General features: G+C 38.9%; 1 protein-coding gene across 1 annotated transcript in view; it reads left to right on the top strand.

The window, feature by feature from the left end:
• TRPC7 (transient receptor potential cation channel subfamily C member 7) overlaps positions 1-25928 on the top strand; it is a 262789-nt gene that overhangs the window by 144347 nt on the left and 92514 nt on the right. Inside the window, exons 4-5 of the mRNA XM_036749698.1 lie at positions 1708-1872; positions 21381-21597. Coding sequence (XP_036605593.1) covers positions 1708-1872; positions 21381-21597 — 382 coding nt within the window. The remainder of the gene's footprint in view (positions 1-1707; positions 1873-21380; positions 21598-25928) is intronic.

Below are 25928 nucleotides of genomic sequence, written 5' to 3'. Positions count from 1 at the left end.
TAACATCCAATGAGGCAAACATAATAAAAACAGATACATTGTGCTCCAGGGTGATCACTGGAAAAGCAGAATGCACATCTAACTGGCAAACACCAGGCAAGCCAATGAGTTACATCAAGTACTTCATTTGGGAATAGCTTAATTCTCACAAATAAATGTTGCTCAAACAGAAATGTTGCCTTCCCTTGGAGACAGTGTTCTGGAGTAGAAAGAGAATAGGCGTGGGAATTAGAGTCCTGGCTTTTCTACATCCTCACTTTATAACCTAGGGCAAGTCACTTCCTTCAGGTCCTTCATCTATAAAATTAGTTACTAATAATTACATTCAGAGGCAGTTGAGTGGTGCAGTGAATACAACACCAGCTCTGTAGTCAGTAAGACCTGAGTTCAAATCCTGCTTCGGACACTTGACACTTGCTAGCTGTGTGACTCTGGGCAAGTCATTTAACCCTAATTGCCTCAGGAAAAAAATATATATTATTATTGCTACTATTGTTATACTCCCTACTTCAGAGTGGTTATGAGGAAAAACATATAAAACAGAGTCACAAAAGTGTCACTGAAATGTAAGCTTCCATCCTTATTCTTATGACAGATTGATCTCCCTCTGCTTCCTTCCTTTTCATGGCCCCTGAAACAGCCAAATTGGACCACGCACAGTCCTTGTACATGTAGCATTCACAGAATGCCCCCTCCCTGACCTGTGGAATTCCAACCTACTCTTTCAAGATCAAATTATGTGCTACCTCCTCCAGGAAATCTTCCCCAAACCTCCCCACTTTGGATTTGCAGAATATTGACTTAGAGAATTTTGAGTTGTGAAAATTAGAGCATTTGAAGAATTGCGAGCGCTCAGGAACAACTCAGTGCAGTGAAAAGAGTGTTGCTAGATTTGGAATTGGTGTCCTGCGTTCAAAAGCTGGCTCTGTCACTTACTGTGGGCAAGTCAGTTTAGCTGAAGCACACTCATCTGAAGAATTAGAGAACTGGACTAGACCGTAGGGCCATAGAATTAGAGCTGGAAGGGACTTCTAAAATCACCTAGTCCAACTCCCTCAATTTACAGTTGAGAAAGCCATAGCCCAAAGAGGTTAAGTCATTTGTCCTAGGTCACACAAGTAATAAATAGCAGAGTCAGAATTTGAACTCAGTCCTCTTAGTCAAAATCTAGAACTAACTATACCACCTAATATTGCCCGGAAATTCCTTCCAGTTCTAACCAACCCCTTAGCAAAGAATTCTCCTGAGAACTGAGCAGCTTTACTTGATGGGAGAAGACACACACACACACACACACACACACACACACACACACACACACACACATATACACACACACACACACACACACACACACACACACAGAAAGAGACAGAGAGACAGACAGAGACAGAAAGAAAGAGACAGACAGAGAGAGACAGACAGACAGATAGACAGACAGATAGAAACCGACTTTCAGAGGGTTTTTTGGTCAAGACTCATAGAGTCAGAGGATCTCAATGTTACAAGAAAATTATTGGAAAATCCTTAATCCAACTTTCCCCCCAATGAGGGAGTCCCTCTTATAGCAAACCTAACCTTTTTTTGCATTCCAATTGGTGAACATTACCTAGATATCAAAAAAATTGTGGATTTTAAACTGTTTGATAGCTACCAATTTCAGCTTCCTGTTTGTGTTCTCTTGTTTTGTTGTTGTCTTCCCTACAGTTCGTCGCTCACCCTAACTGCCAGCAGCAGCTGCTTACCATGTGGTATGAAAACCTCTCAGGCTTACGGCAGCAGTCCATAGCAGTGAAGTTTCTGGCTGTCTTTGGAATCTCCATTGGCCTTCCATTCCTTGCCATAGCCTATTGGATCGCCCCCTGCAGCAAGGTACAGGCACTGCTGAAGATTCATGGGGGTTATGAGTTTGGTTTTTTTTTGTTCTCACTTCTTAACATGAGTCATTTCCTATTGTCCCCAACAGATCCTATTCTCTAGAATCCCTACCCACAGCCTGCTTAAGACGAATCTTTAGGTTTTCCTTTGCCAAGTAGAAACAACCCAGAAGGGGAAATTCTGGTATTCTTTAAGTTGTATTTCTGATTTTTTTAAAAAGAATTCAAGATGAAAAAAGTCAGTGAGAGAAGTAACGAATGAGGGAGATATAGGATGTGGGATGGCAGATAACAGGAAAGAGAAGGAATATGCCCTTTTGCTCCCTATCAACTGTGCAAGGCTCTTTTCTGTTCTTGTCACTTTGGTATTTCTATATGATTGCAAGAGGAAGGATCTAAATTCTTCCACTCCCTTATAAAATAAATGGTAACCTCTTTGTTATAAAAGGGTAAGGCTTCTCCTGGGTACGTAGAGGAATAGTCACCGGGAAGTGAAGGCACTATAACAGAGAGTTTGGCATAGTTGAAATCCTTCCTCTGACACACTGGCTGTGTGACCCTGGACAAGTCTCTTAACCTCTCAGATTTTTCTCCAGGTAATTCTCTAAGACAATAAGTTACACAACAGTTGTCATTGAGCACTGCGAGAGGGAATTCCTTGTACTGATGAAATGACAGGGTTGCTGTCCTATCCTAAGCCTTCACTCTACCCCCTCTCCCCCATAAAAAAAGATAATACTGGGCTAAGGGGCAGGAAGCCTGGGCTCTACTGCCCCACCAACCTTTACCTAACTATGTGACTTTTAGTCAATTACTTCATTTTTCTGCGAGTTACTTTCTTCATCTGTGGAATGAGAAAATTGAATTAGATGACCATTTTCCACTCTGGCATTCTAGAATTCTAGGATCCTCAGTCTCTATTTAAAGAATATACACAGTTATTGCAATGTGGGATCTGCATTCTGGGTATCTGTTGTGCTTCTAGAGTTATATTACTACATTACTGCAAAGGCCTGTGGTTTGACTGATATCGCTCATCTGAAGAAACTATGGGAAACTTTGACATCCCTAGTTAGAGCAATGAAAGCTATGCTACACTAGCTTTTGTAACTTTAAATAATCCATTATCTTGAACATTTTTTTCTTTCTCCAAGTACTCTGGAGGACCTTAATAAGCTTCAATGATTCATCTTTGAATGTATCCATTAATTTTGTGATTTTTTTTGTGATAGTTTTGTAGATGCATTAATCTCTCTAACTCTTTGCTCTGACAATCCTACACTGCACTTTTCATAATTTGATTCTGCACTTCCCATCCTTTAATTTTGTTTCCCCAAGAATATAAAAGATTTGCTTTTAGAAATGGTTATTTCTAGTATAGTAAGACCAATAGGAACAAAATAACCACCCCCCCAAAAAAAAACACCCAGGGGAATGTTTTTCTATGGGTATATACAGGGTCCAGGGGAAAGTGGGTTCAAGCTTAGAAAGTGCATATGATAAAGCAATAATTCACAGCTCCTAGCTGCTAGAAGTCCTTTTCACCCTTTGTGAGGTTCTCATGAAGTTCCCGTTAGGCATAGTTGGTGTAGAACTTTGAAGTTGCAAGGTTGTAAGATTGAAGCTACCTCAGCAAGTCTAATTTTTCCTGATTCCCAGTCTCCTAGGGGCACTACTAGGAAACCAACGAGAATTCTAAATCTCTGACCCTCTCCAATTCACAAGATTGTCAAGGAGGGAGGGAGAAGAAGGCTTTCTTCTGCTCCGTCCATCAAGCGGCTCCTTTTCAGGGGCTTGGATGGAACTACTCTCTCACCTAGGCTGATCTAACATTCAGATGTCTGGGTTCCAAACCAGATTATTGTTTTAGCTACAAGTTATTTGGAATGACAACTTCTTTAAGTCAATCTGAATATATGTCCTTTGTAATAGTATCAATTCATTTCATCCAATGGCTTTCACTCCTTCCCAGTTAATTAGGGTCTTTTCCCACCTACTTTAACAGCTTTGTTTGATTTATTGGTTGGTTAAATAGATGGTTTCTCACCTGATTAAGACGGTTACTTTAAGTAAGATGGGGAGAATAATTGAATGACTGAGTCAATTGCCAGTCTCCTTACTCTTTGAATGAAAATATTTCCCTAAATGCAGAATACCTGGAGTATAATTACACAAAGGGAAAGATAAATAATTGTCTCAGATCCTTTCTGGAAAACATCTTAAAGTGGGGCCTGGGAAACTGAGAGTATAATTATCTCTTCCACATTGCAACTTTCCCCATTGCAGTTTCAATATATCTCAAGTCAGAATAGAGAAGTAAATGGGAATTTGGGGGAGTGTTCTGGAAGTTGCAGGTGACACACAAAGGCCAGCAGATGACACAGAAAAACTTTAGAAACTCAGAAATGCATGAAATATATGTATAATATTCTATATCAACCCAAATTTTATGCTAAGGTACTATAAATACCCCATAAAAGAAGAAGAAAAACTTCATACTTCTCTGGTACGAAGGTAAGGAGGCTTTCTCAAAAAATTGTACACAGTTTTTCTAAATCTTGGGGCCCTGGTCCCCTACCCCCACAATGTGGAAAGGATAACTGTACTCTAAGGACATGAGAAAGGATGATGAAGACTTTCCAATTTTTCCAAGATATGTCCCTGCTTCCCTTATGTTTCAACAATCTGGCTAGCAGCTTCTGTGGGGGTGTGAGATCCACCCACAGCCAGCACCCAGAAAGCTGCCAACAGCACAGGTTCTTTTGATCTACTTAACTAAGGAAAGCAAGGTGAAGGGGTTGACAAGTTTACTTTAATCCAGCATACAGACAGCATTCACTTAGTTCAGGGGAAAAAACCAGCACCCTGAACTTCAGAACAAAATACAAACAAATTATAAACATCAACAGACAGACCCAATACAATTCATAGTTACCAACATCTAGGTTCAGCCCAGGGAGCTCAGAACAAGGGCTGGCCCAGAGTCACACACCACAACTGCTGCAGCAAAGAGCTCCAAGGAACAGACAGACAGCCCCTGGTTTTTATATCTTTTTCAGCGTCAGGGGTAAGTCACACATACAACTCACCCACGAGACCTAGAATCGTGACAAAGAGGCGGACTTAAACCCACGTGGTCTAAAAGCCCCTGCTCTCCCAGAAATGTAAACTAGGCCCTCCCTGGAGTTAGCCCCACCTTGGGCCTCACCTTAGTTGCCAATCGACACCCACTAAGGTTTTACACCTAATAGGGGTTTGGGCCTGGGGCTTAGCACCTAGTAAGGCTCAATGAATTACTCAAAGAGAACAAAAGTCAAACTATTCAAGGGCACTTGTTGAACTAACTGCTAAGGAGCCCATTTTTGGTTACCAACACGCCTACATAAGCCTCACCAAGTGGAGACTTGTGTTAAGAAGATGAAGGAGCAAAAGAAGACTCAAAAGGATTTGAATTTGGATTTTTTTTCCTTCCAGAATAAATACAAACCTTGGTCATGGAAGCTGGGTATCCATCAGACAGTAGTCTGTATTGTTCTCTGCACCAGACGATTTCCAAAGGACAACTATTTGGCATTGCAAAAAATAGCTGCTATTTATATATTGCTTTTAGGTTTATAAAGCACTTCATGTAGGTTATCTAACCCAGCTTTTACAACAATCCTATGAAATAAGGTAATATTGACCCAATTTTACAAATGAAGAAACTAAGGCACAGAGAAGTTAGGCAACTTATCTAACAGTCATACAGAGAGTAAGTTTTAGAGCTAAGACTTGTACCCAGGTTTTTTTTTATTTTGAAGTCTTTTGACTTCAAATCCAATGCCAATTCTATAGACTGGCACAAGATCAACAACTATAGGGTTTTTTTTCAGTAGTTTTGCAAATTTCCTCTCAAGGGACAGAAAACAGATCCACGTAGTATGTTCAGGACATTTTCAGTTTAATGTTTAAGATTATTCTCAAGTCCGCCAAAGTTGTATTACCCTGGTTACTATTTCCAAAATTAATTAAAATTAGCTAGAAAAGGTTCAGTGAAAAATATGGCAATTTTAAGAAGGTCAACTACATGGGAAATTGCATCATCTGTCTTGTAAAAATGGCAGTTATGACCTCTTCCTCCTAGTAATGGAAAGATAAGATAGCGTGTTCAATTACAGCAGAGAAACTGAAAAAGAAATGCATTTATTCTTTAGGCTAGGCAGTAATCGCACCTGATAATGTTATTCATGGTTGGTAGAGAGCTAACAGTCTTCAGTATGAGGGATGCAAAGGAGGATATATTTTAAATCAGACATTGAAGTATGACAAATGTTTTCTCTGCTCAAAGGGTACTATCTTTTAAAAAAAGCCATTATATAGAGAATACTGTGTCATTCCAATTTATTCTTAATGGGAATTTCGTATCAGTGGAATTATGCCATAAACTGAGTGAAGTTTGTATGCATTCAATGATCATATCTATGCAGATGATTCCCAGATCATTTATTCTGCCCCAACCTCTCTGCTGACCTGCAGTCTCACATCTCCAACTGTCTACTGTATATCTCAAAATTGTCAATGACCTTTTAATTACTAAATCCAATGGCTTTTTCTCAAGCCTCATCTTTCTTGACCTCCCTGAAGCCTTTTACATTATTGATTACCCTCCTCTCCTCAATATTCTGTTCTCTACAGGTTTTCATGACTACTCTCTGCTGGTTCTCTTCCTACCTATCTGACTACTCTGCAATTTCTTTTGCTGGGTCTTCATTCAGGTCACAAACTTGTGTCCCTCAGTGCTGTGTCCTGGACCTTTTCCCCTTCTCCCTCTGTACTATTTCACTTGATGATCCATCAGCTCTCATAGATTCAGTTATCATATCTATGCTGACGATTTTCATCTCTATTCATTGAGATCTAACCTATATGCTAACCTTCCATTTCACATCTCCAACTACCTATTGGACAACTTGAACTGGATGTTCTGTAGACATCTCAAGTTCAACATGTCCAAAACTGAACTGGTAAACTAAATTTCTCCAACAGCAACAAAATATCACATTTAGACTCAGTCACCCTGAGAAGGGAGCTTAAAGAGAGAAGTAAATTTTTCCGGATGCAAACTGAATTCTGTTTTCCTAATGATGAGGACAATTAGTGAAGGAAAGAAAAGTTGCACTGACCAAGATGGTGTAAGGCATAACTGAGAAGGAGATAGAAGGGAGGATCATGGTGAAGAGGAAAAAGTGCTAAACATGGAGTCACAGGACACAAGTTTGAATCCTGCCTACCTGTGTGACCTTAGAGAAATTATTTAACCTTTTTGAGCCTCACCTTCCTCGTCCACTTCCAATAAAAGGACTGGACCAGATGACCTTTAAAGTTCCTTCCAGCTCTAGATCTGTGAACCTTATGAAACCAATATTGGCTTCTCGAGTTTGACCAATCAAGAAGCCAGAGACCGGAACTTCAGGGCTCAGATAACCAGTAGCATTTAGGAATTCTGAAGAAAACATGCAAGATGCAGAATGAGTTATACTTTTTAGACACGGTTAATGTCATAGCAATGCTTTGACTATGCATGGCAGTTTCAAGGGTTTTGTTTATCATTTTTTTAAGGAAGGAAAGTTAAATGGGAGAGAGAAAAGAGATTTTGTTCATTAAAAAATCACATCAAAAGTAAATAAAATTAGGATTGGGTTAGATTATTTCTAAACTCCCTTCTAATTCTAAATCTGAAGAAAATATACAAGATACTACCTCCCTTCCCAACTGAGCAGAAAAATGGCTCACTGCAGGGGTAAAATAAAAGATACATTGTCAGCCATGGTCAATCTGATGATTTCTTTTGCTTAACTACACTTCTTTTTTTTAGAGAGGAACAGATATAAATAGGGGCAGCTAGGTGGCACGGTAGATAGAACAGCAGGCCTGGCGTCAGGAAGGCTCATCTTCTTGAGTTCAAATCTGGCCTCAGACACGGCTACGCGACCTTGGGCAAGTCACTTAACCCTGTTAGCGTCAGCTTCCTCTTCTGTAAAATGAGCTGGAGACAGAAATGGAAAACCATTCCCATATCTTTGCCAAGAAAACCCCAAGGGGGTCACAGTCAGACTCAAGTGAAAACAAATGAACAATAACAGAAGGTATAAATAAAACATTTACTTAAAAAAAGAAATATGTAAGATATCTTGGACACATGCAGGGATCCCAAAATTATCTATCAATTTTTCAAAAGAAAAGTTATGAATCCTATCTGAAATTCCCAAACTTCTGGGAAAACTAAAAATGGAACATTAAAGTTCCCTATAATCAGGTCCCTAAAACCACATATCCTTTATTTCTACACTTTCTGTGTTCTCAGTTTAAACTTGGTATATCAAAGTCCTGTACCATAGTATAGATGGAAATACATTTTTTTGACTAAAATAAGGAGAGGTAAAAGTGTGGAGTAGGAGGGGAAGTATCTTTGTATATTAAGAAAATATAGTCATGTGAAGAAATCCGGAACCAGACCAGGGAAGCATGAAAGAGAGTACTTGGTAAAGTTAAAAGGAGGGAAAAACAGAAGTGGTTTTATCTTTGCAGTATACTACAGACCACCTAGTCAAAAGGAGAAAAGAGATAAGTAGTTTAGGAAATAGATCTCAAACATGACACAGCGACGTGATATAGTAATGACTGGGAGGCTTCAGTTATTCTGAAATCTCATGGAGTTTGCTAGAATAGCTAATAGCTTCTTGACTTGTCTTCGTGATAATTTCATTCTTCATAGGGTTAAAAAATCAAGAGGAAATTCCGTTCTGAATCTAATTCACACTAACAGACAGGGACTGGTTGCTGTGATGGAAATAATGGGAGGCTTCAAGGAATATTACCACTCCATCACAGAGTTTGTTATAGAGAAGTAGAGGGGGAAAGGCATCATCTAACATGCACCCTAGATTTTTGGAAAGCAGAATTCAAGGTATTGAGAGAAAAGATAGAAAGGATTTCATGGACTAAAAATCTTCAGGGGAAGAATTCAACTTAAGAGGAGTGGGAGATGCTCAAGAATGAAAGTCTGAAGACACAAAGGGAAAAGATTCCAGTGACAAGAAAAAAATGGGATTTCTCTTAAGGTCTTGACATAAATTCACAAGAAAGCCATTAGCCAACTGAGATTTTTAAAAGATGGAAACAAGACCAGGTAACAGAAGATGAATATAAAAATTTGACACAGTCTTATAAAAAGTGTAAGGAATGCTAAAGACCAGAATAATCTGAAGCTTGCAAAGGAAGTTAAGGACAACAAAAGAGGCTTCTAAAATCATATTGAAAGAAATAGAAAGATCAAAAAAGGAATAGAACTTTTGCTTGGAGTTGAATGACAACAGGAGGATAGGCTTTTCCTGTTTTTGTTTTTTGCTTTTTCCTCCCTTATCTTCCCTTCACCCCCCACCATCAAGGAGAATGACACAGCAGAACAAAAATGACTGTGTGAATCAATGTCCTCTATAAGTGAGGAGATATTAAGACAACATCTAGCTGCCCTTGAAGGATTCAAATCACCTACTTGGATAAGCTACATCTTCAGGTTCTGGAAGAACTGTCAGTTCTATTTAAAAGATTGTGGAAAATGAGAAAGGTATCAAAAAGGTATCAAAAAATTGGAGATAGCCATATGCTGCCCCAATTTTCAAAGAAAGGAAGAGAACACAGTCTACAAACTCTAAGACAACAAGTTTGGCTCTGATTACTAGGAAAATTCTTGGAAGGATCCTTAAAGAGATGTTTGGTGGATATCTAGAAAGGAAGCTGTGCTTATAAAGAGTCAGCATGGTGTCACCAAGAACAGGTCTTTCAAAAAAAATCAGTCTAATTTCCTTTTTGACAGATTACTAAAGTAGTAGACAAGGAAGATGCTGTGGATATAGGCTACCCAGATTTTAGCAAAGCTTTTTATAAAATATTTCATACTATTCTTGTGAAAAAATAAAGATTTGGCTATAATGCAGTCATATGGACCCCAGACTCTTTGGACCATGACTAGACTCAAAAATTAATTGTTTATAGTTCAATATTAATTTGGCAGGAAGTGGAAAGTGGTGTTTAACATTATTTTATCTATGACTTGGATTAAGGTATAGATTATGCTCATCAAATTTGCAGGTGACACAAAGTTGAGAGGGATAACTAACATACTAGATGACAAGAGTCAAGGCCAAAAGGAGCTTGACAGGCCAGAGCATAGAGATGAATCTAATGGGATGCAATTCATTAAGGATAAATGTGAAATCCTACACTTGGGTTCAACGAAATCAACTCCACAAACATAAGAGGAGTTGATCTGAAAAGGAGCTGGGGGTATATATGGATCTCAAAATCAAAAAGGAGTTAGCAGCACAATGTGGAGGCCAAAAAAGCTAAGGCAATCTAAGGCTGCATTAGGAGTAGCATAATTTCCAGGAACAGAGGAAAGATAGTCCTACTGTCTTCTGCCCTTGACAAATATTACATGGAATATTAGGTACAATTCTATGTACCATTAATGAATATTACGAACTCAGTGTTAAAGAATATTGATAATCTGAAGTGTATCTAGAAGACAACCAATATGGTGGAAGGCTTTGAGTTCCTGACAAGCGAAGATTATTTGAACGTGACATGTTTATGCTGAAGAAAAAAAGAATAAGAGGAAAAATTCTAGTTTTGTTAAGGTGTTTGAAGGGATATCATATGGAAAGGGGATTAAATTTATTATGTTTGATTCTAGAAGACAAAACTAGATGTAATTAGTAGAAGTTGTAAAAAGATCTATCAAGGCTTAATGTCAGGAAAACATTTACTAACAAGGAGGAATGGAATGTCAAAAAATGGAATGTCTTGGGATGAGTTCCCCCTCCTTGGATATCTTCTAGCAGAGGCTAGATGACCACTTGTCAAGGATGCTACAGAGTACTGATTGAACTAAAAGACACTTGGACATACCTTACAAGTCTAAAATTGTTTGATTCTCCAGTTCTGTGTGCTGACTGCAGAATGGAGCTTTTTATCAAATGTCACCTCTGAGTCTGTAGCACCAACCAGTTGCTGGAGACATGACTCATTTAGAGGAAAGATTTCTTCATTAAAGGGAAAGTCAAGCTAACCCAAAGACAACTTCAAAAATAGACAAAATACTCACATATTGACTGAAAACAATTCTTTGCAAATTTCTTAACCATGCTGCTAGAATAGCACTAGCTCAACCTCTCTGGCTCTCATTTACAATGATGAGCTAAGACTGGACAATCTTTAAGGTTCTGTCCAGCTCTGGTGTTGTGTGAACCTACAATCTGCAGATTAGTTAATTGTGTCAATGTTAGGGATTCTGTTATCAATCTATTAACCTGTTTACTTGTTGAGAGTGTCTGTCTCCCTTAGGAGCTATTGGACCATCAAAAATATGTTTGTAGAACCTGAAAAAATAAGACATTATGCTTATGCTTGCTATTTTACCTCCAAGTTAAATTAATTATTATTTGTTTTAAGATACAAATTTGTTGATTATTGGTGTGGGTTTAGTGGAATGACACATAGGTACATATGATCAGATAAAGTAATATATGTAAAGGGATAGAGGCTGGACCTGTGATTTCATTGGTACAGGGAGCATTCATCTAGGTGATAGAGCACTGGGCTTGGTGTCAAGAAGACACAACATCAAATCCAGCCTCAGACACTTACTGTGTCTTAGCTTGGTGAACTTGGCAAGTCACTTAATCTATGTCTGCCTGCATTTCCTCAAATGTAAAACGGAGATAATAAAAGCATCTGTCTCCTGGGATTGTTATCAGAACCAAATGAAATATTTGTAAAGCATTTAGCACAGTGCCTAGCACAGAGTAGATCCTTAATAAATCCTTATTTCGTTCCTTCCTTCCCAATGAGGAATTTCTTCTACCAATGGGTATGGACACCATCTCTGTAAATTATAATCTTAAAGAGTTACCTAAATCACCAAGCAGTTAAGTGACTTGCTCTGGGCAATACAGCCAGTCTGTGTCAGAGGCAGGATTTGAACCCAAGACTTTCTGATTCCAAGCATAGATTAATTTTAAAGCACTATATAGATATTAGCTATTACAATTATTATTATTTTACATATGCATGTATACAATCTGTCCTTAATCACATTGCAATAGAAGAAATCTATGTAAATAATATTAGCTTAATTTTGCTTAACTTTCTTCATTATCTGTGTCATTCAGATTATGTAGCCTTAACATGAAGGAAATTTGGGTGACATAAACAAGCAACTTTCTGTCTTTATCCATAGGTTTGCATTCTGGGAGGATCTTTCTTTCACAATTCCTTATCATTTTTTTATGAAAGGGATCAAATGCCAAAGATTTTTTTAAATTGTATATTATTGTGATATTTTAGTTAATTATATATTACTTAATACTGAATTCAAATTTATAATCTTGGCTATCTGATTATATATATGTATATATACATATATGTGTATGTATATATACATATATGTGTATGTATATATATGTGTGTGTTAGCTACTATTAGTAACTATATATTAGTTACTAAAAGGAATCATTCTTATTGGACTAAACAATTATTATAGAGAATTTCCAGGTGAGTAACTCCCTCTACCAGTGCAGTCTGCTACCTTTGCAATCTATAGTTGCGTAGAGTACTCCAAGGTTAAATGACTTGCCCAGGATCCCACAATCTGAGGTTATATGACCTGAAAGGGACCATAGAGATCATCTGGTCCAACCTCCTTCTTTCACAGATGAAAAAACTGAGGCTCAAAGATGGGAAGAAATCTATCCAAACAAGTCCTCCTTGTAGAAGATGTTGGCTTTTTGTTAACTTTTGTTGTTTAATCATCTTAAAAATTAGTCACAGAACTGTTTTATAAAAGACTAGAAACAGCACCAGAAGCTTGTTTTCTACCTTTGAAGTGAGTAGTCTACCAAAGGCAGTAGCTATTTAGCTATTCTCACTTGGAGGAATATCAAAGTATGAAAACATAAGACTCACCAGAAGAGGAGGTACCAGTGGCCTTGGGGCTCTTTGTGGAGCTGTCCTTGGTTGTGGCAAGCTGAGATGATATAAAGCAAGTATCCTTCACTGGTTTTGATCTACTAAACAACTGAGAGGTAAAAGCCTCCATGGACAAACGTTCCCTATCTCTTCCCCCACTGCCACCACCACTACCACCACCCCCACTCCATGTCCAAAACCCCACGTGTCATCTGAAATGAAACTGAGCAGGTTCAAGCAAATGAATACTGTGAAGCTTTCAGGGAAGATCAGTAACTGAGGGCAAATGACCTTAGGAAGTCAGAACTACAAGGGACCTTAAAGTTCATTTTGTGCTTTTGGGGGACCTTTTTGTTATTGTTTATGTCTTAATGAAGCTTCACTAACCAGCAAAAAATATAAATGAATAAAAGAGATTATGTACATACACAGACATATATACATTGATGATTTATATACATGTGTATGTATTTTATAGTCTTTCTATAGGTGAGAGGCATTGCGGAATGGGAGATAGAGGTAGTCTCAAAATCAATATGACCTGGATTGAAGTCTCTCTTCTGATACATGCTACCTGTGTGGTCCTGGGCAGGTCATATAACCTCAGATTGTGGGATCCTGGGCAAGTCATTTAACCTTGGAGTACTCTACGCAACTATAGATTGCAAAGGTAGCAGACTGCACTGGTAGAGGGAGTTACTCACCTGGAAATTCTCTATAATAATGAAATCAGATCTGCAGTCCCTATTCTCTCTCCATAGGTATAATTCAATTATACTTATAAACTAGTAACAGGGCTCATTAAGAAAGATCAGTAAACAACATCAGAAGATTGTTGCCTTTGAAATAGATTACTAGTCTATCATAGTGGCAGTTAAATGACTTTGATAAATATCAAAGTATTGCCTCCCCCCATCAAAAAAATCCACCAGTGGAGAAGACATTGGGATCTCTTGGAAGGGCTATCTAGCTGAAATGATTTAAAGGGGGTTCGCGTATGTATATACAGCATAGTGTATTGAATAAAGCAGTGGACTTGGAATCAAGAAGGGGTTTGAATTCTGCCTCAGACCCATACAGGTTCTCCAACCCTAAGAAAGTCTGATCCTCAGTTTCCTCATCTATAAAATGGGGGTGAGAGCCCTTACCTTACAATAAAGTCAGTAGAAGGATCAGTAGACTATTCAGGCCTATTGTGAGAACTGAATGAGTTAATTGCATAAAGTACTTTACAAACCTTAAAATATGATATAAGTAACTGCTATTATTGTGCGTGCTGCAATGAAGTGTAACTCAAAGAGCACTAAATTTAAAGTCAGCACATCTTGGTTTGAATCCCATCTCCCACATCTATTACGTGCTTTGTGGCCTTAACTTCCGTGATTCTTGGTTTTCTCATCTGTAGACTGGGGATGATAAACCTTTCATGACCCACCTCAGAGTGTTGCTGTGAGGAGAGTGCTTTGAAACCTTAAATATGCCAAAACTTCAAGGATTTATGATTGTCAGTGTAGCTGCTCCTACTGCCATCATGGATTGTAATATTTTTATGACTCTAAGGCAGTTTTTATGAGTTGCTATGCCTAAAAAATTTAGTACCCTTCAGGCAACATGGTGATTGGTTATAAGATCTCTGGAATTAGCTCAGCTAAAATGTAGTATCCAACGCTATGTATTCAAAAGTTTTGCAATAAGAAGGGCATACTATAGTTTATGAACTGATGGCAGAGACTTTAAGAAGCCAGGGTCATCTCTATGCATCATGGTAGAACTGTAATAATAAGTGGAATGGGGGGAAGGATTGTAAAGGGATTTGGAGGAGGGAGAAAGCACTACCAGCTGGGGGAATCAGAGGCTAGTACCTGAGCTGAGCCTTCAAGGAAGACCAAACCTCTGAGAGACAGAGGTAAGGAGAGACTGCTCCTCAGGCATGGAAGACAGCCTGCATGAATTTACTAGGGTTGGGGATTAAGTGTCAAGATTGAGATCTGAGAATATTTACAGGTAGCAGGGAAGGAATTGGTAGGAAGGGAGAGATTAAAGCTAAGAGAAAGAAGAAGAGATCCCAGAAGAAACAAGATGGCATGGAAGCAAAGACACAAGCAGTGAGACTGGCCTTGGCCACCCCTTCCTGACACTAAAGGAGGAGAGAATTTAAGGTGTGGTGAAGGGTAAACAAGAGAACTCACAGTGAATAGTATCAATTTTTTTTTCAGTAAAGTAGGGGCAAAGTTTTCTGCTGGGAGGGGAAGACTGTGGTCAGGGTATGACAAATCTCTATGGGGTGCCAAGTTGGACTGAAGATGTGTTTCCTGGAAGTAGAAAAGGTTGACAAATAGGGAAGAGCGGGCATTTAAAGTGTCCTTGGTGTATACATTATACATCACAAGTATGAGGGTAAGGTCTGAGGTGAAAAAAGAAAACCACAAGCTAGGTCTTAAAATCCTTGAGAAAGGAGAGAGTGACCTAGGGGCCAGGGGATTATGTCAGCAATGTTCTTAACTGAGTGATAAATACAGATGGAGTTAACTTCAAAGGTTGCTGAGCGATGGCAGTACAGTTAATATCCAAAAGTGGCAGTATGCCAATTCCTGGTTCAAAGTATTGAAGAGTCATTTGTGGAGAGATTACGCTTCTGACACATACTGACAGTTTGGCCCTGGGCAAGTCACTTAACCTCTAAGTTCCCCTAGACAACCCCTTAAGACTATAAGTTACAGAGAAGTTGCAAGCTGCTTTAGCAGAGGAAGTTTTCTCAGCTGGGAGTTTCCTATACCAATGAAATTGAAGATCCAGTCTATATTTAGATATGTATATATTTATGGAAGTGTATTATATATATTTATATTAGCAATATAAGTATATATATGTAGAAATATAGACAGATAGACAGATAGACAGACATGACTATCATAAGTGTGAGCTAAATCCAGGAAGGCTGATTTATCACAGATAATATGGAAAGTGTCCTCCAGTACTAGAATTTTAGGAGTACCTTCATGTCTATTACTTCAGTTCAATTTGTAAAGGATTTACTGAGTATAGGTGATTATGAGAGACAGAAAATAATTCTTCTTTTGGATGAATGATGAAGTAGGGCGATTTGTTCAAAAGTATCAAAGGGACCCTTTTAAAAAGGAGATCTGGAAGGGAACTTAGAGGTTGTCAAGACCAACTGCCTTGTTTTATAGACGAGGAAAGATAAGGCAATTTGTCCAAGGTCACATGTGTGTCATATGTAACAGATCAGCAATTTAAATGCAGGGCTTCTGCCCCCACATCTAGCACTTTTCTTACTATACCATGAATGGTACCTCTTCCCATATCAAATACTACTATTAGCTATTAATTTTTCATATTGCCATATTTTTGTCATTTCGTATAAGACATACTTATTCTGGTTTATGATTGGTTTTCATGGCACCTTTCCTCTCCTAGACCCAACCTATTTCTTATTTTCACAGTCACTGACCCTGTTTTCTGTTAACTGTGTGTGACTCAAGGATGTAGGACAGTTGTCTTGTCTCAATGGTTTCTTAGGAAGATCAGTTTTGCTGGAGAATTAGATTATGAACCAGGGACTTGACTTTCTCCAAGCTGTGTTCAGTTTCTGGCAGATCCAGTTCCTAAACCTTCCCAAGACTGCAATTTCTATTATTAGCTGTAATGATGGTCTGGACTCAGTTGCTCAGTTACCAGTCAACTTCCTCTCTTTAGTTTGTCTCATCTGGTGGCCTGATGTCAGAAGAAAGAATTATTTTAAAGTATAATTACTACTTTCCTGAGTCAAATAGGCACTTATTTCCTATTCTGAAGGATCAGGGAAGAGAGCCAGTGATTACTTTTCACTTAATCTTTGCAAAATTTTATCAACTTTGGGCTTTATAAAACAGACCCATTTATAAGTCCAAGAAAAAAAAACAGCCCAGATGTGAAGAGTAAAGTTAGGTTTCCTTCCCCAAAAGCTAGATCAGATGTGAAATTGAGCCTGGAATGGTCCAACAAATGATATCTACGACAAATTATAGATTTTTCCTAGAAGTTGTTATACATGTTATACATGTAAAGCATTTACAAAGTTAATTATTATTAGAGGAAAAACAGTAAGCTAAAGAAAAGGTTGCAATGACAGCTTTAATCCCTAAAACTATGTTTTTCAGTAGGAATGTGCATGCATGAGAATCTTAAAAATTAGAGCCAATGTTCTTCCTGTTTCCTGCTCAGTCACTCCAGCATTGTTCAACGGCATTCACATTATCATTGATAGCAGTTTAATGCACTTCCAAGTTCAAGTAACTTGTACCACTGAGGGCATGGAAGTGGGAGAGAAGGATGGAAATGGAAGTGGTGGTGGCTATGGGTAAGAGGTCAAGAATACTGCTTATGGTTCTGGGCACTTCATTTTAAGAGGAACATTGACAATCTGGAGCTGGTCCAGAAAACACTCAGGCACTCCAAAACCATGCCATCTAAGGAAAAATGGAAGCAACTAGGGAGGTTTAGCCTGGAGAAGACTTGGGGGAAATATAGTAGGTATATTTGAATATTTGAAGGATCAATCACTCTTATCCTGTTCGACCCTAAACAACAAAACAAGAATCAATGGGTGAAAGTGAGAGGGAGATAGATATGGGCTTCATAGAATAATAACTATCATATTGCTATATAGAGTTTTTAAGACATTCCATGACTTCATAACAACACTGTGAGTAAACAATGAAGACAGTATTATTGTCCTTTCACAAATGAAGAGGCTGAGGAATAGACAACTAAGAGTATAGGAGCCAGTATTCAAACTCAGGTCTCGTTCAAACCTATTGCACTAACCAGTACTCCACATTCCCCTCCCCCAATCCTATCCCCATTAGGAAGAACTTCTAAAAGATTAATGTTGTCCAACAGTACTAGACTGCCTCAAGAAAGAGTGAGATCCCATTGGGAACACAGGATGATATATTTAGAGCTGGAAGAGACTTCAAGGGTCATTAAATTCAGTCTTCTTTATGAAGAAACTTGGGTGCAGTATAAGTGACTTGCCTAAAGTCACAGAGTTATTAAACATCAGAGATGAGATTCGCCTTTAGAGTTAGTGATTTTTCAATAATTTTCACCATGATTCTGAAGATATTTTTCCTACTCAAACCATTTCTATGTAAATGTGCAAATGTTTCATCTCCCCTAGTACTTGGCACAATGTTTGAAAGGCAATAAACAATAAATGTTAATTATATTATCTCATGTAAGTAATGTCAATGTTTATATTTAAAACATTTCGAATTGTGCTTATCTGTTTGCTAGCTAAAATACTCTCAATTCCTTATTTTAGTGAACTATCAAATTAAGAATTGAATAAGTCACAGAAACCCCCTTCCCTTTTCTGCTCATGTAAATGTTGGGGTAGCTAGGCAGCTCAGTGGATAGAGTGCTTGCCCTAGCATTAAGAAGACTTATCTTCATGAATTTAAATCTGGCCTCAAACACTAGCTCTGTGACCCTGAGCAAGTTACTTCACTCTGTTTACCTTGGTTTCCTCAGCTGTAAATGATCTGGCGAGGAAATGGCAAACCACTGCAGTATCTTCGCCAAGAAAACTCCAAATGAGGTCATGAAGAGTCAGACAAACTGAAATGACTGAATAAAAGCAACATGTAAATGTTAATTTCTTAATAAGAAATTGGTAAATAATAACCTCTCTAGCTGGTATTTCAGAAGCTATCCTGGCCTCAGACCACAAGGCACGAGGACTTAATTGAATTTTTCCCTGAATCATTCCTATCCTTCATGTCTTATGGACAGCTGTTGTGGGTCTTCTGTAGACAAGACCTGAAATTCAGGTAAAATTTAAAGATGAAAACAAGCACATTTTTTCCTAGTTTGAGTACTTCCTTAGGTTAGTGCCACAGCATTCTAATTATAATCAATCATGTTATACTAATAGCTACAGTAATTAAAGTAGATAATTACCATACTGAAGCATATTAAAATAGCATTTATCAACCCATCTGTTTTATAAATGTTATATTGAACATACTCTTAATTAGAAGAATTTTACCTAATGAAACACCCACTATTGATCCATTTCTAAACCAATAATCTGTCATCCATGGTATATATTCTACTACTGGAATTGAATGTCTGAATGGACCAATCAATCAATAGCCATTGATTAGACATATACTATGTGTCAGGCACTGTCCTAGGGGCTAAGGATACAAATTCAAAAGTTAAATGGTCCCTTTCCTCAAGAAGCATTTCTATTAAGGGAGGAGAGAGAGAGAGAGACAGAGAGAGAGACAGAGAGAGAGACAGAGAGAGAGAGAGAGAGAGAGAGACAGAGAGAGAGACAGAGAGAGAGACAGAGAGACAGAGAGAGAGAGAGAGAGAGAATATTTACAAGGTAATTTAAAAGGGGAGGAACTAGCAACTGGGAAAATAGGAAAGGCCTGATGTGGGCAGTGACACCAGCTGAGCTTTGAAGGAAGCCAGAGATTCTAAGATGTGAGGGTATGGAAAGAGAAATGGAATGTTGGAGGAATGGCAAGAAGGCCAGTTTGGCTGGACCATAAAGTCAGGAAGTGGAGTAATCTATTATAATCCTGGAAAGATAGTTTGGAGCCAGGGCATGAAGTATTTAAAAACCAAAGAGGAATTTGTGGAACGGATGAATGAGATACAGAAAATCTAGTGTGTATGCACTTCAAACAAACTTCAATCAATTTATCAAGGAGTGTTTATTAAGCACTTACAATGGACTTCTAATTATGTTTCGGAAATACTTTTCTACTTGGCCTAGTTCTTTTTCATCTGCTCACACAAATGAGAGACATAGAATAATGGCTTTACAATCTGTCTCCAGCCTACCCTTCCAGGTTGACCTGTTCCCCTTCAAGCATTTTGTGTTCCAGCCAAAAGAGTCTACTTCCTGTTCCTGAACTTGGCATTCCCAAGAGACTAATACATACTGGTAGGCATTTAAATGCTTGTTGGACTGAATTAGATTGGAACTGAGCCTCATTAGGAAAGGATTGTCAGGAAATCCAAACAAAGTGAGGTCATTTAACATATAGATTAATAAGGATTCATCACATACACACAGCCAGCAAAGTATTTTGCTGTTGTGTGGTTGTTTCTCATTCCTGTCTGACTCTTCATGACCCCATTTGGGCTTTTCTCGGCAAAGATACTGGAGTGGTTCGCCATTTCCTTCTCCAGCTCATTTTACAGATGGGGAAATAGAGGCAAACAAAGTTAAGTGACTTTGATCATACAACTAGTAAGGGTCTGAGGCCAGATTAGACCTCAGAAAGATGAGTCTTCCTGACTCCAGCCCCTACATTTTATCCACTGTGACACCTAGCTGCCCTACCAAAGTACTATCCCTGCTCTTTCTTAAAATTTTGTACTCATAGAATGTCAGAGTTCAAAGGTCACTTGGGAATGATCTCATCCATCCTCTTCATTTTATAGATGAATAAACTCAGGCCCAGAGAGAAGGTTAGTCATTTGCCACAAGGTAAAAAGTACCTGATTAAGGGCCTCATCTCCCACCCAAACTCCCTGCTTTCTACATAGGAAGAGTCTGGAATCTTTGAGATTATTTCAGAACAAGAATAATGCAAAAAGACCCAACAGAGTCTTCAAGATTCAAAATGATTTTTTAAATCATCAAATTACCCCAAAATATGAAATAGCTTATTTTACATTATTTTGGCTTGATGATGTTGAAACTCAATAGCTGCAACTAATGCAGGGCAATCAGGAATTTACCCTCAAATGCCAAAATTTAGAAGTTGTTAGCAATATTTGAATTCCATCAACAGGTAGAAATAACTAGTCTTTGGACCTGGCTAGTAAGAATAATTAGAATGATTAGAAATCTAAGACATGGAATACTTTCTCTATCCCCAAACTATGTCTGTAGCCCCAGATAAACTCCTGATCAGAAGCTGATCTGCTCCATCTCAACAGCAGCCTCAAGGTGTCTTTGGCTCTCTGTCTCTCATGCCCACACCACCCCTGCGGGGGGTGGGGGTGGCAGTGTCTTAGACTCTGATCCTAAATGAAACCTTGAATCTCAAGACTGAAGATCTCTAAGTAAGTCATATCCTCAAACCCCAATCTCTATTCCAGGATTATGGCTTTGTCTGTTCTATCAAGTCTGCTATCATAAGAGGACTAGGGAAATATAAGTCCATGGAATTGGATGAAGCAGTGTTATTGTTAACTAGCAAATAGAGGTGACTGGAAAAGGTATTTAAAAGCCCTTTCCCTCAATGATCTCACAAAGCCTTCTGAAATGGAAAAAGATCAGACCTGTCAAAAATATGTCATCCTATTACCTGGAAATGGTCATGGGATATATTTTCAGTCTGTAGCTTTTAATACACTGTCCAAACTGGATTATCCTCTGATTGAGCTTTTTGTGCAAGAAAAAAGTGCCAGAGGGAAAGGGAGCCCCCAAGTTAATCATATTTTTTGTTCATATTTTATTTCCAGTTAGGACGGACCCTGAGGAGCCCTTTCATGAAGTTTGTGGCCCATGCAGTCTCTTTCACAATCTTCCTGGGATTGTTAGTTCTGAATGCATCAGACCGGTTTGAAGGCGTTAAAAACCTCCCCAATGAGACCAACACGGATTATCCAAAACAGATCTTTAGAGTAAAAACCACCCAGTTCTCATGGACAGAAATGCTTATCATGAAGTGGGTTTTAGGTAAGAAAGCAACTCCATCTTCTATTCTATCCTCCACTCTCGGGCATGCTACTTTGCCAGGGGGCATTCTTCAACTAGATGAAAGGAAAAGCAGGAAGGCAGCTTTCTCTCTTTCCATGGAAGAGAGTTTAGAACATGAGCACCCTAAACATGAATATTAAAGATAACAGCAGATATTAGATGTACATAACTTACATACATGTATATATGCCTGTATGTACATATTTCCCAGTCTCCAGACTATTAATAGAGTTGGAGAAAATAAATGAGATAACATTTTATTAATGTCAAGTCCCTGCCTTAAGTAACTTACAACTTCTTTGAGAAGATAAAGATGACATATTGGAAGCCATTACTAAACAGAATCATGCAGTATGCCAACTATACACCAAGTGTATAAATAATGCACTAAAATGTATTAAATTATTTGCCAAGTACTAAACTATGTGACAGAGACCAATTGTGGCAAGAAGACATTCTTGCAGCCAATTAACAAAACCATGATGCCTGTGTAAAAATCAATAACATCTCCAGGCAATGTATGGCTAATGTCAAAGATGACTGATGTCAAAGCTAGTGGTCCAGGAGGACACCTGAGAGATGGCTCACTGAGTGATGTAGCATCTGGGGAAGTGGGAGTGGAATCGGGGCTAGACACAGGGCAGCATCTGAATAGGTTTAGAGAGTTGAAAGGTTTCTTCAGACAGGATGAGAGCCATTAAGAAAGAGAGCATGCTCTACTGCAGGTATATCAGATTCAAATAGAAATGGGCCATAAATGCATACACAAGTGTCCTAGCAGGCCACACATTGACTTAGTTTTAAAATGTAATATTATCTATGTCTTACTGTGTCTTCATTTATTTTATTCAATATTCCCCAATTACAGTTTAATGGTTCAGGCATACTATGGAGTGTTGTGGGCTAGGTGTTTACCACCTCAGCTCTGCTAGCTGGGGCACTGGATTTGGGATCAGGAGGGCTTTTTTTTAAATCAGGCCTCAGACACTTACTAGCTGTGTGACCCTTGGCCAATCAGTTGTCCTCTCTGTATTTGTCTCCTCATGCGTGAAATGAGGGAGTTGGATTCAAATGCCTCCAAAGTACATTCTACACCTAAATCTATGATGCTACAACCAAAGGCCCTGAAGCAGGAAAGATTATAGGTTTTAGAGCTAGCAGGTGCCTTAGAAGCCATTTATTCCAATTACTGCATTTTACTCATAAGGAAAAGTTTAAATTAATCACTGGATTTCAGCCCATGTCTTCTTGTATCGCAAATCCAATTCTCATTTCCACTCTAACACCCACATGCATGGTCAATTATAGGAAAGGAAGAACATTCTTGATGTGGTTGGAGAGGAGACTCTGGGTATGGGAATAGTGAAAGAGAAGACCTAAGAAGCGAGAGAAGCAATGTAGCAAAGTGAGTGGAGTCCTGGGGTTGGAATAAGGAAAACATGGGTTCAAATCCACCTCTGGAAACACCAGGTACCCATCTCTAGTGATTTCCTTTCTGATGTCTGGAGAGGGCATGTCCCAGGTAGCCCTACCCTAGTTTATTGGATGTTTCACAATTACAGAAGTTATTCATAGTCCACAATCCCTAGTAGTAGCAGATATAACCTGTGGCCCAGTGGGCATAACTCTCTTTACTTATACAGATCAGGTTTGACCTTGGGAGCATCCCTCCCCTACCCCAAGCATGTCCTTCTGGTTTGTTTTGCTCACGCTCAGAGTTTCTTCTGGGACCCTTAGTTTAAATATAGTTCATGTCTAGGTCAACGCAGATGTCCTTAGTATCTATGTAAGCATAACAAAGTATTGAGATTGGATACAGAATGGCATTGATTTCACTCCACGGAAAGTATAAAAGACACACACACACACACACACACACACACACACACACAGAAGGTATGGGTATGTGCCATATATACATACATACAGATGGTATGGGTATATACTATATATATGCATACATGTGTGTATATATAAATATATACACATATACATATACACATATACATACATATATATGTATATATACATGCACACATAGGTAGTATGGGTGTACACTATATATATACATACACATATTTATATATTTATATACATACTCATGCAGATTGTATGGGTGTGTACTCTCTATATACACATATATATGTATATATATCCCCACTTACACACATAGATAGATAGGTAGACTCTGGCGAATACCAATTCCCAACCACTCAGTAGGGGTGGCAGCACCATTTGGCTCAGACTCTGCTTGAAAGGAAAATGAAATTGAAGTTGCTTAGAGAGGAAATGCCCTGACAACCCAGTGAATCCCATTTTTACCCCAAGTACATATACCTGCTTCCAGTCTTCTGACACTGCCTTGAACAAATACCTTATACTAATAACTGTAGCCAAGTCCAGTTCCCCATATTGCAACCTAGTATCTTGTTTCTCTTCCAATTCCAGGAACTGAACAAATGATCCTCATCCCCCCTCCCCAGCCCTTACAAAAGGTTGGCATTGCCCAGAAACTCCTCCTTTTCTCATTAGAAGATTAATTTATAGAACTCTGGTTCTTGGAGTTGCAACAAGGGCACCCTGAAGAGTATACTTCTCCACAGTGCTGCCTTCCGGGAACCCCTTGGCACAGCACAGAAAACACTAAACTTCTGAGCCAGAGAACCTTGGTTCACATAGTGCTTTGGTGCTTAAAAACAGCCAAATTACTTAATCCCTCTGATCCTCAATTTGCACCATCAAAATGAAAGTGATAGATTAATGATATCGGAGTTCCCTCCCAGCTCAAGATCTATGATCTTTTTGTAGAATGCTGCATCCCATAATTCATAGCTGAGGTCACTGAAGAGACAATCCTGAGGGGAGCCCAACCTCTCTAGGGCTACTTGTCAGAAAGCACATGTGACTGTTACACAACTCTGCCTCCAGAAAAGGAAGTCTGGGCATGCAGAGTTAAGGGATCTGGATCCAAGAACTCTAACTACTCCACTACTGCTGCCATGTCTTAAGCGGAGAGCCTATGGCTGAGGTAAACCCCTGAGGTGAATTTGTCCCTGGGAGGCTTCTTCAAGCAGGTGCCCCACCCCTTCCTCACCAGGAACCAAAGTTTAACCCTCAGGTCTCTGATGTCTGACTGGCTAGATCTCTCTCTAGATCTGGATCTCTCAGAAAAAAATGGTGGGGGGAGGTTGTTTCTGCTATGAGGCTTCTTTTCATTGGCCTAGCAAAAAGGAGTTGCCCTCACCTACAAGAATCCAATTTATCCTCGACTCATAAGATTTAAGAAGTCTCCGCCCTCAAGGCAATCCTCTCAATGACACTGTCAATAGACATGCCCACATCCTTCATAGGGAAATACAACCAAAGACCTAAACAAGGGTTCCCCACAATGTAAGTTGATCAGCTTGAACAAGAAAATCCCCAGCAACACTGAAAATTATTTCAAAGCCTGTAATAGTTCTGAGAAACATAGCGGGCAAAGTATTGGCCTGAGAGTCAGGAAAGACGCAAGTTCACATTTGATGCTATGGGCAAGTCATTTAACCTGTCTTAGACCCAATTTCCCTATCTATAAAATGAAGATAATAATCCCTGTAGTACCTGCCTCCTAGGCTTTCTATGAAGTTCTAATGAAATATCAGAAGTAAAGTGCTTCTCCAACCTTAAATTAACATATGAATGAATGAAAAAAGTATTTATTAAGTATTTACTGTGTACCAGAAACACAGAAGATACAAATAGAAAAGTCAGACAATTCCTACTCTCAAGGAGTTCATATTCTAATTAGGAAAGACAATAAACATAAGGTCCAATGGGTCAGTGACAGGGCAGATGGTAAGGCCTGTGGGCCTCCTTATTACTGGAGGGATTATAGTATGTGACTCCCTGCTCACTGAGCAGTCTTGTTTATGCTGAATCAAGAAACTGCATGGACTTCTCCCATCACTTTGGTGAAAGTGGGAGTGTGTCTGTGGATTGAAGTGAAGAGGTACATCAGGCTCCTTCCTAGGGTGTGGGGATGGGGAAGAGATAGAGTCCTCCAGCCAGAAAAGAAAGTCTTCACAGAAAGGGAAAGAAGGTGTGGGTAAGAAGTTTGGGCAGAAGGGGAGCTTTTGTTGGGAACAAGTATGGGACAGACTGAGGTGGCAAGAAAGTACTTTGTGGCCTGTTCCTCTCAGCCCTCCAGTGGCGTTTTCATCCAAACGCTATGAAAAGTCAGAGGCACAAATATCAGCTCTGGAATTTACTACCCACATGAACTTAGGAAATCATGTTTCTTCTTTGAACCTCAGTTTAAACATTGATTCTAC

The sequence above is a fragment of the Trichosurus vulpecula genome, chromosome 3 (genome assembly GCF_011100635.1).
Source record: "Trichosurus vulpecula isolate mTriVul1 chromosome 3, mTriVul1.pri, whole genome shotgun sequence".
NCBI classification, from domain to species: Eukaryota; Metazoa; Chordata; class Mammalia; order Diprotodontia; family Phalangeridae; genus Trichosurus; species Trichosurus vulpecula.
Note: the sequence above shows the minus strand (reverse complement) of the source record. Positions and strands in the feature narration are given on the sequence as shown.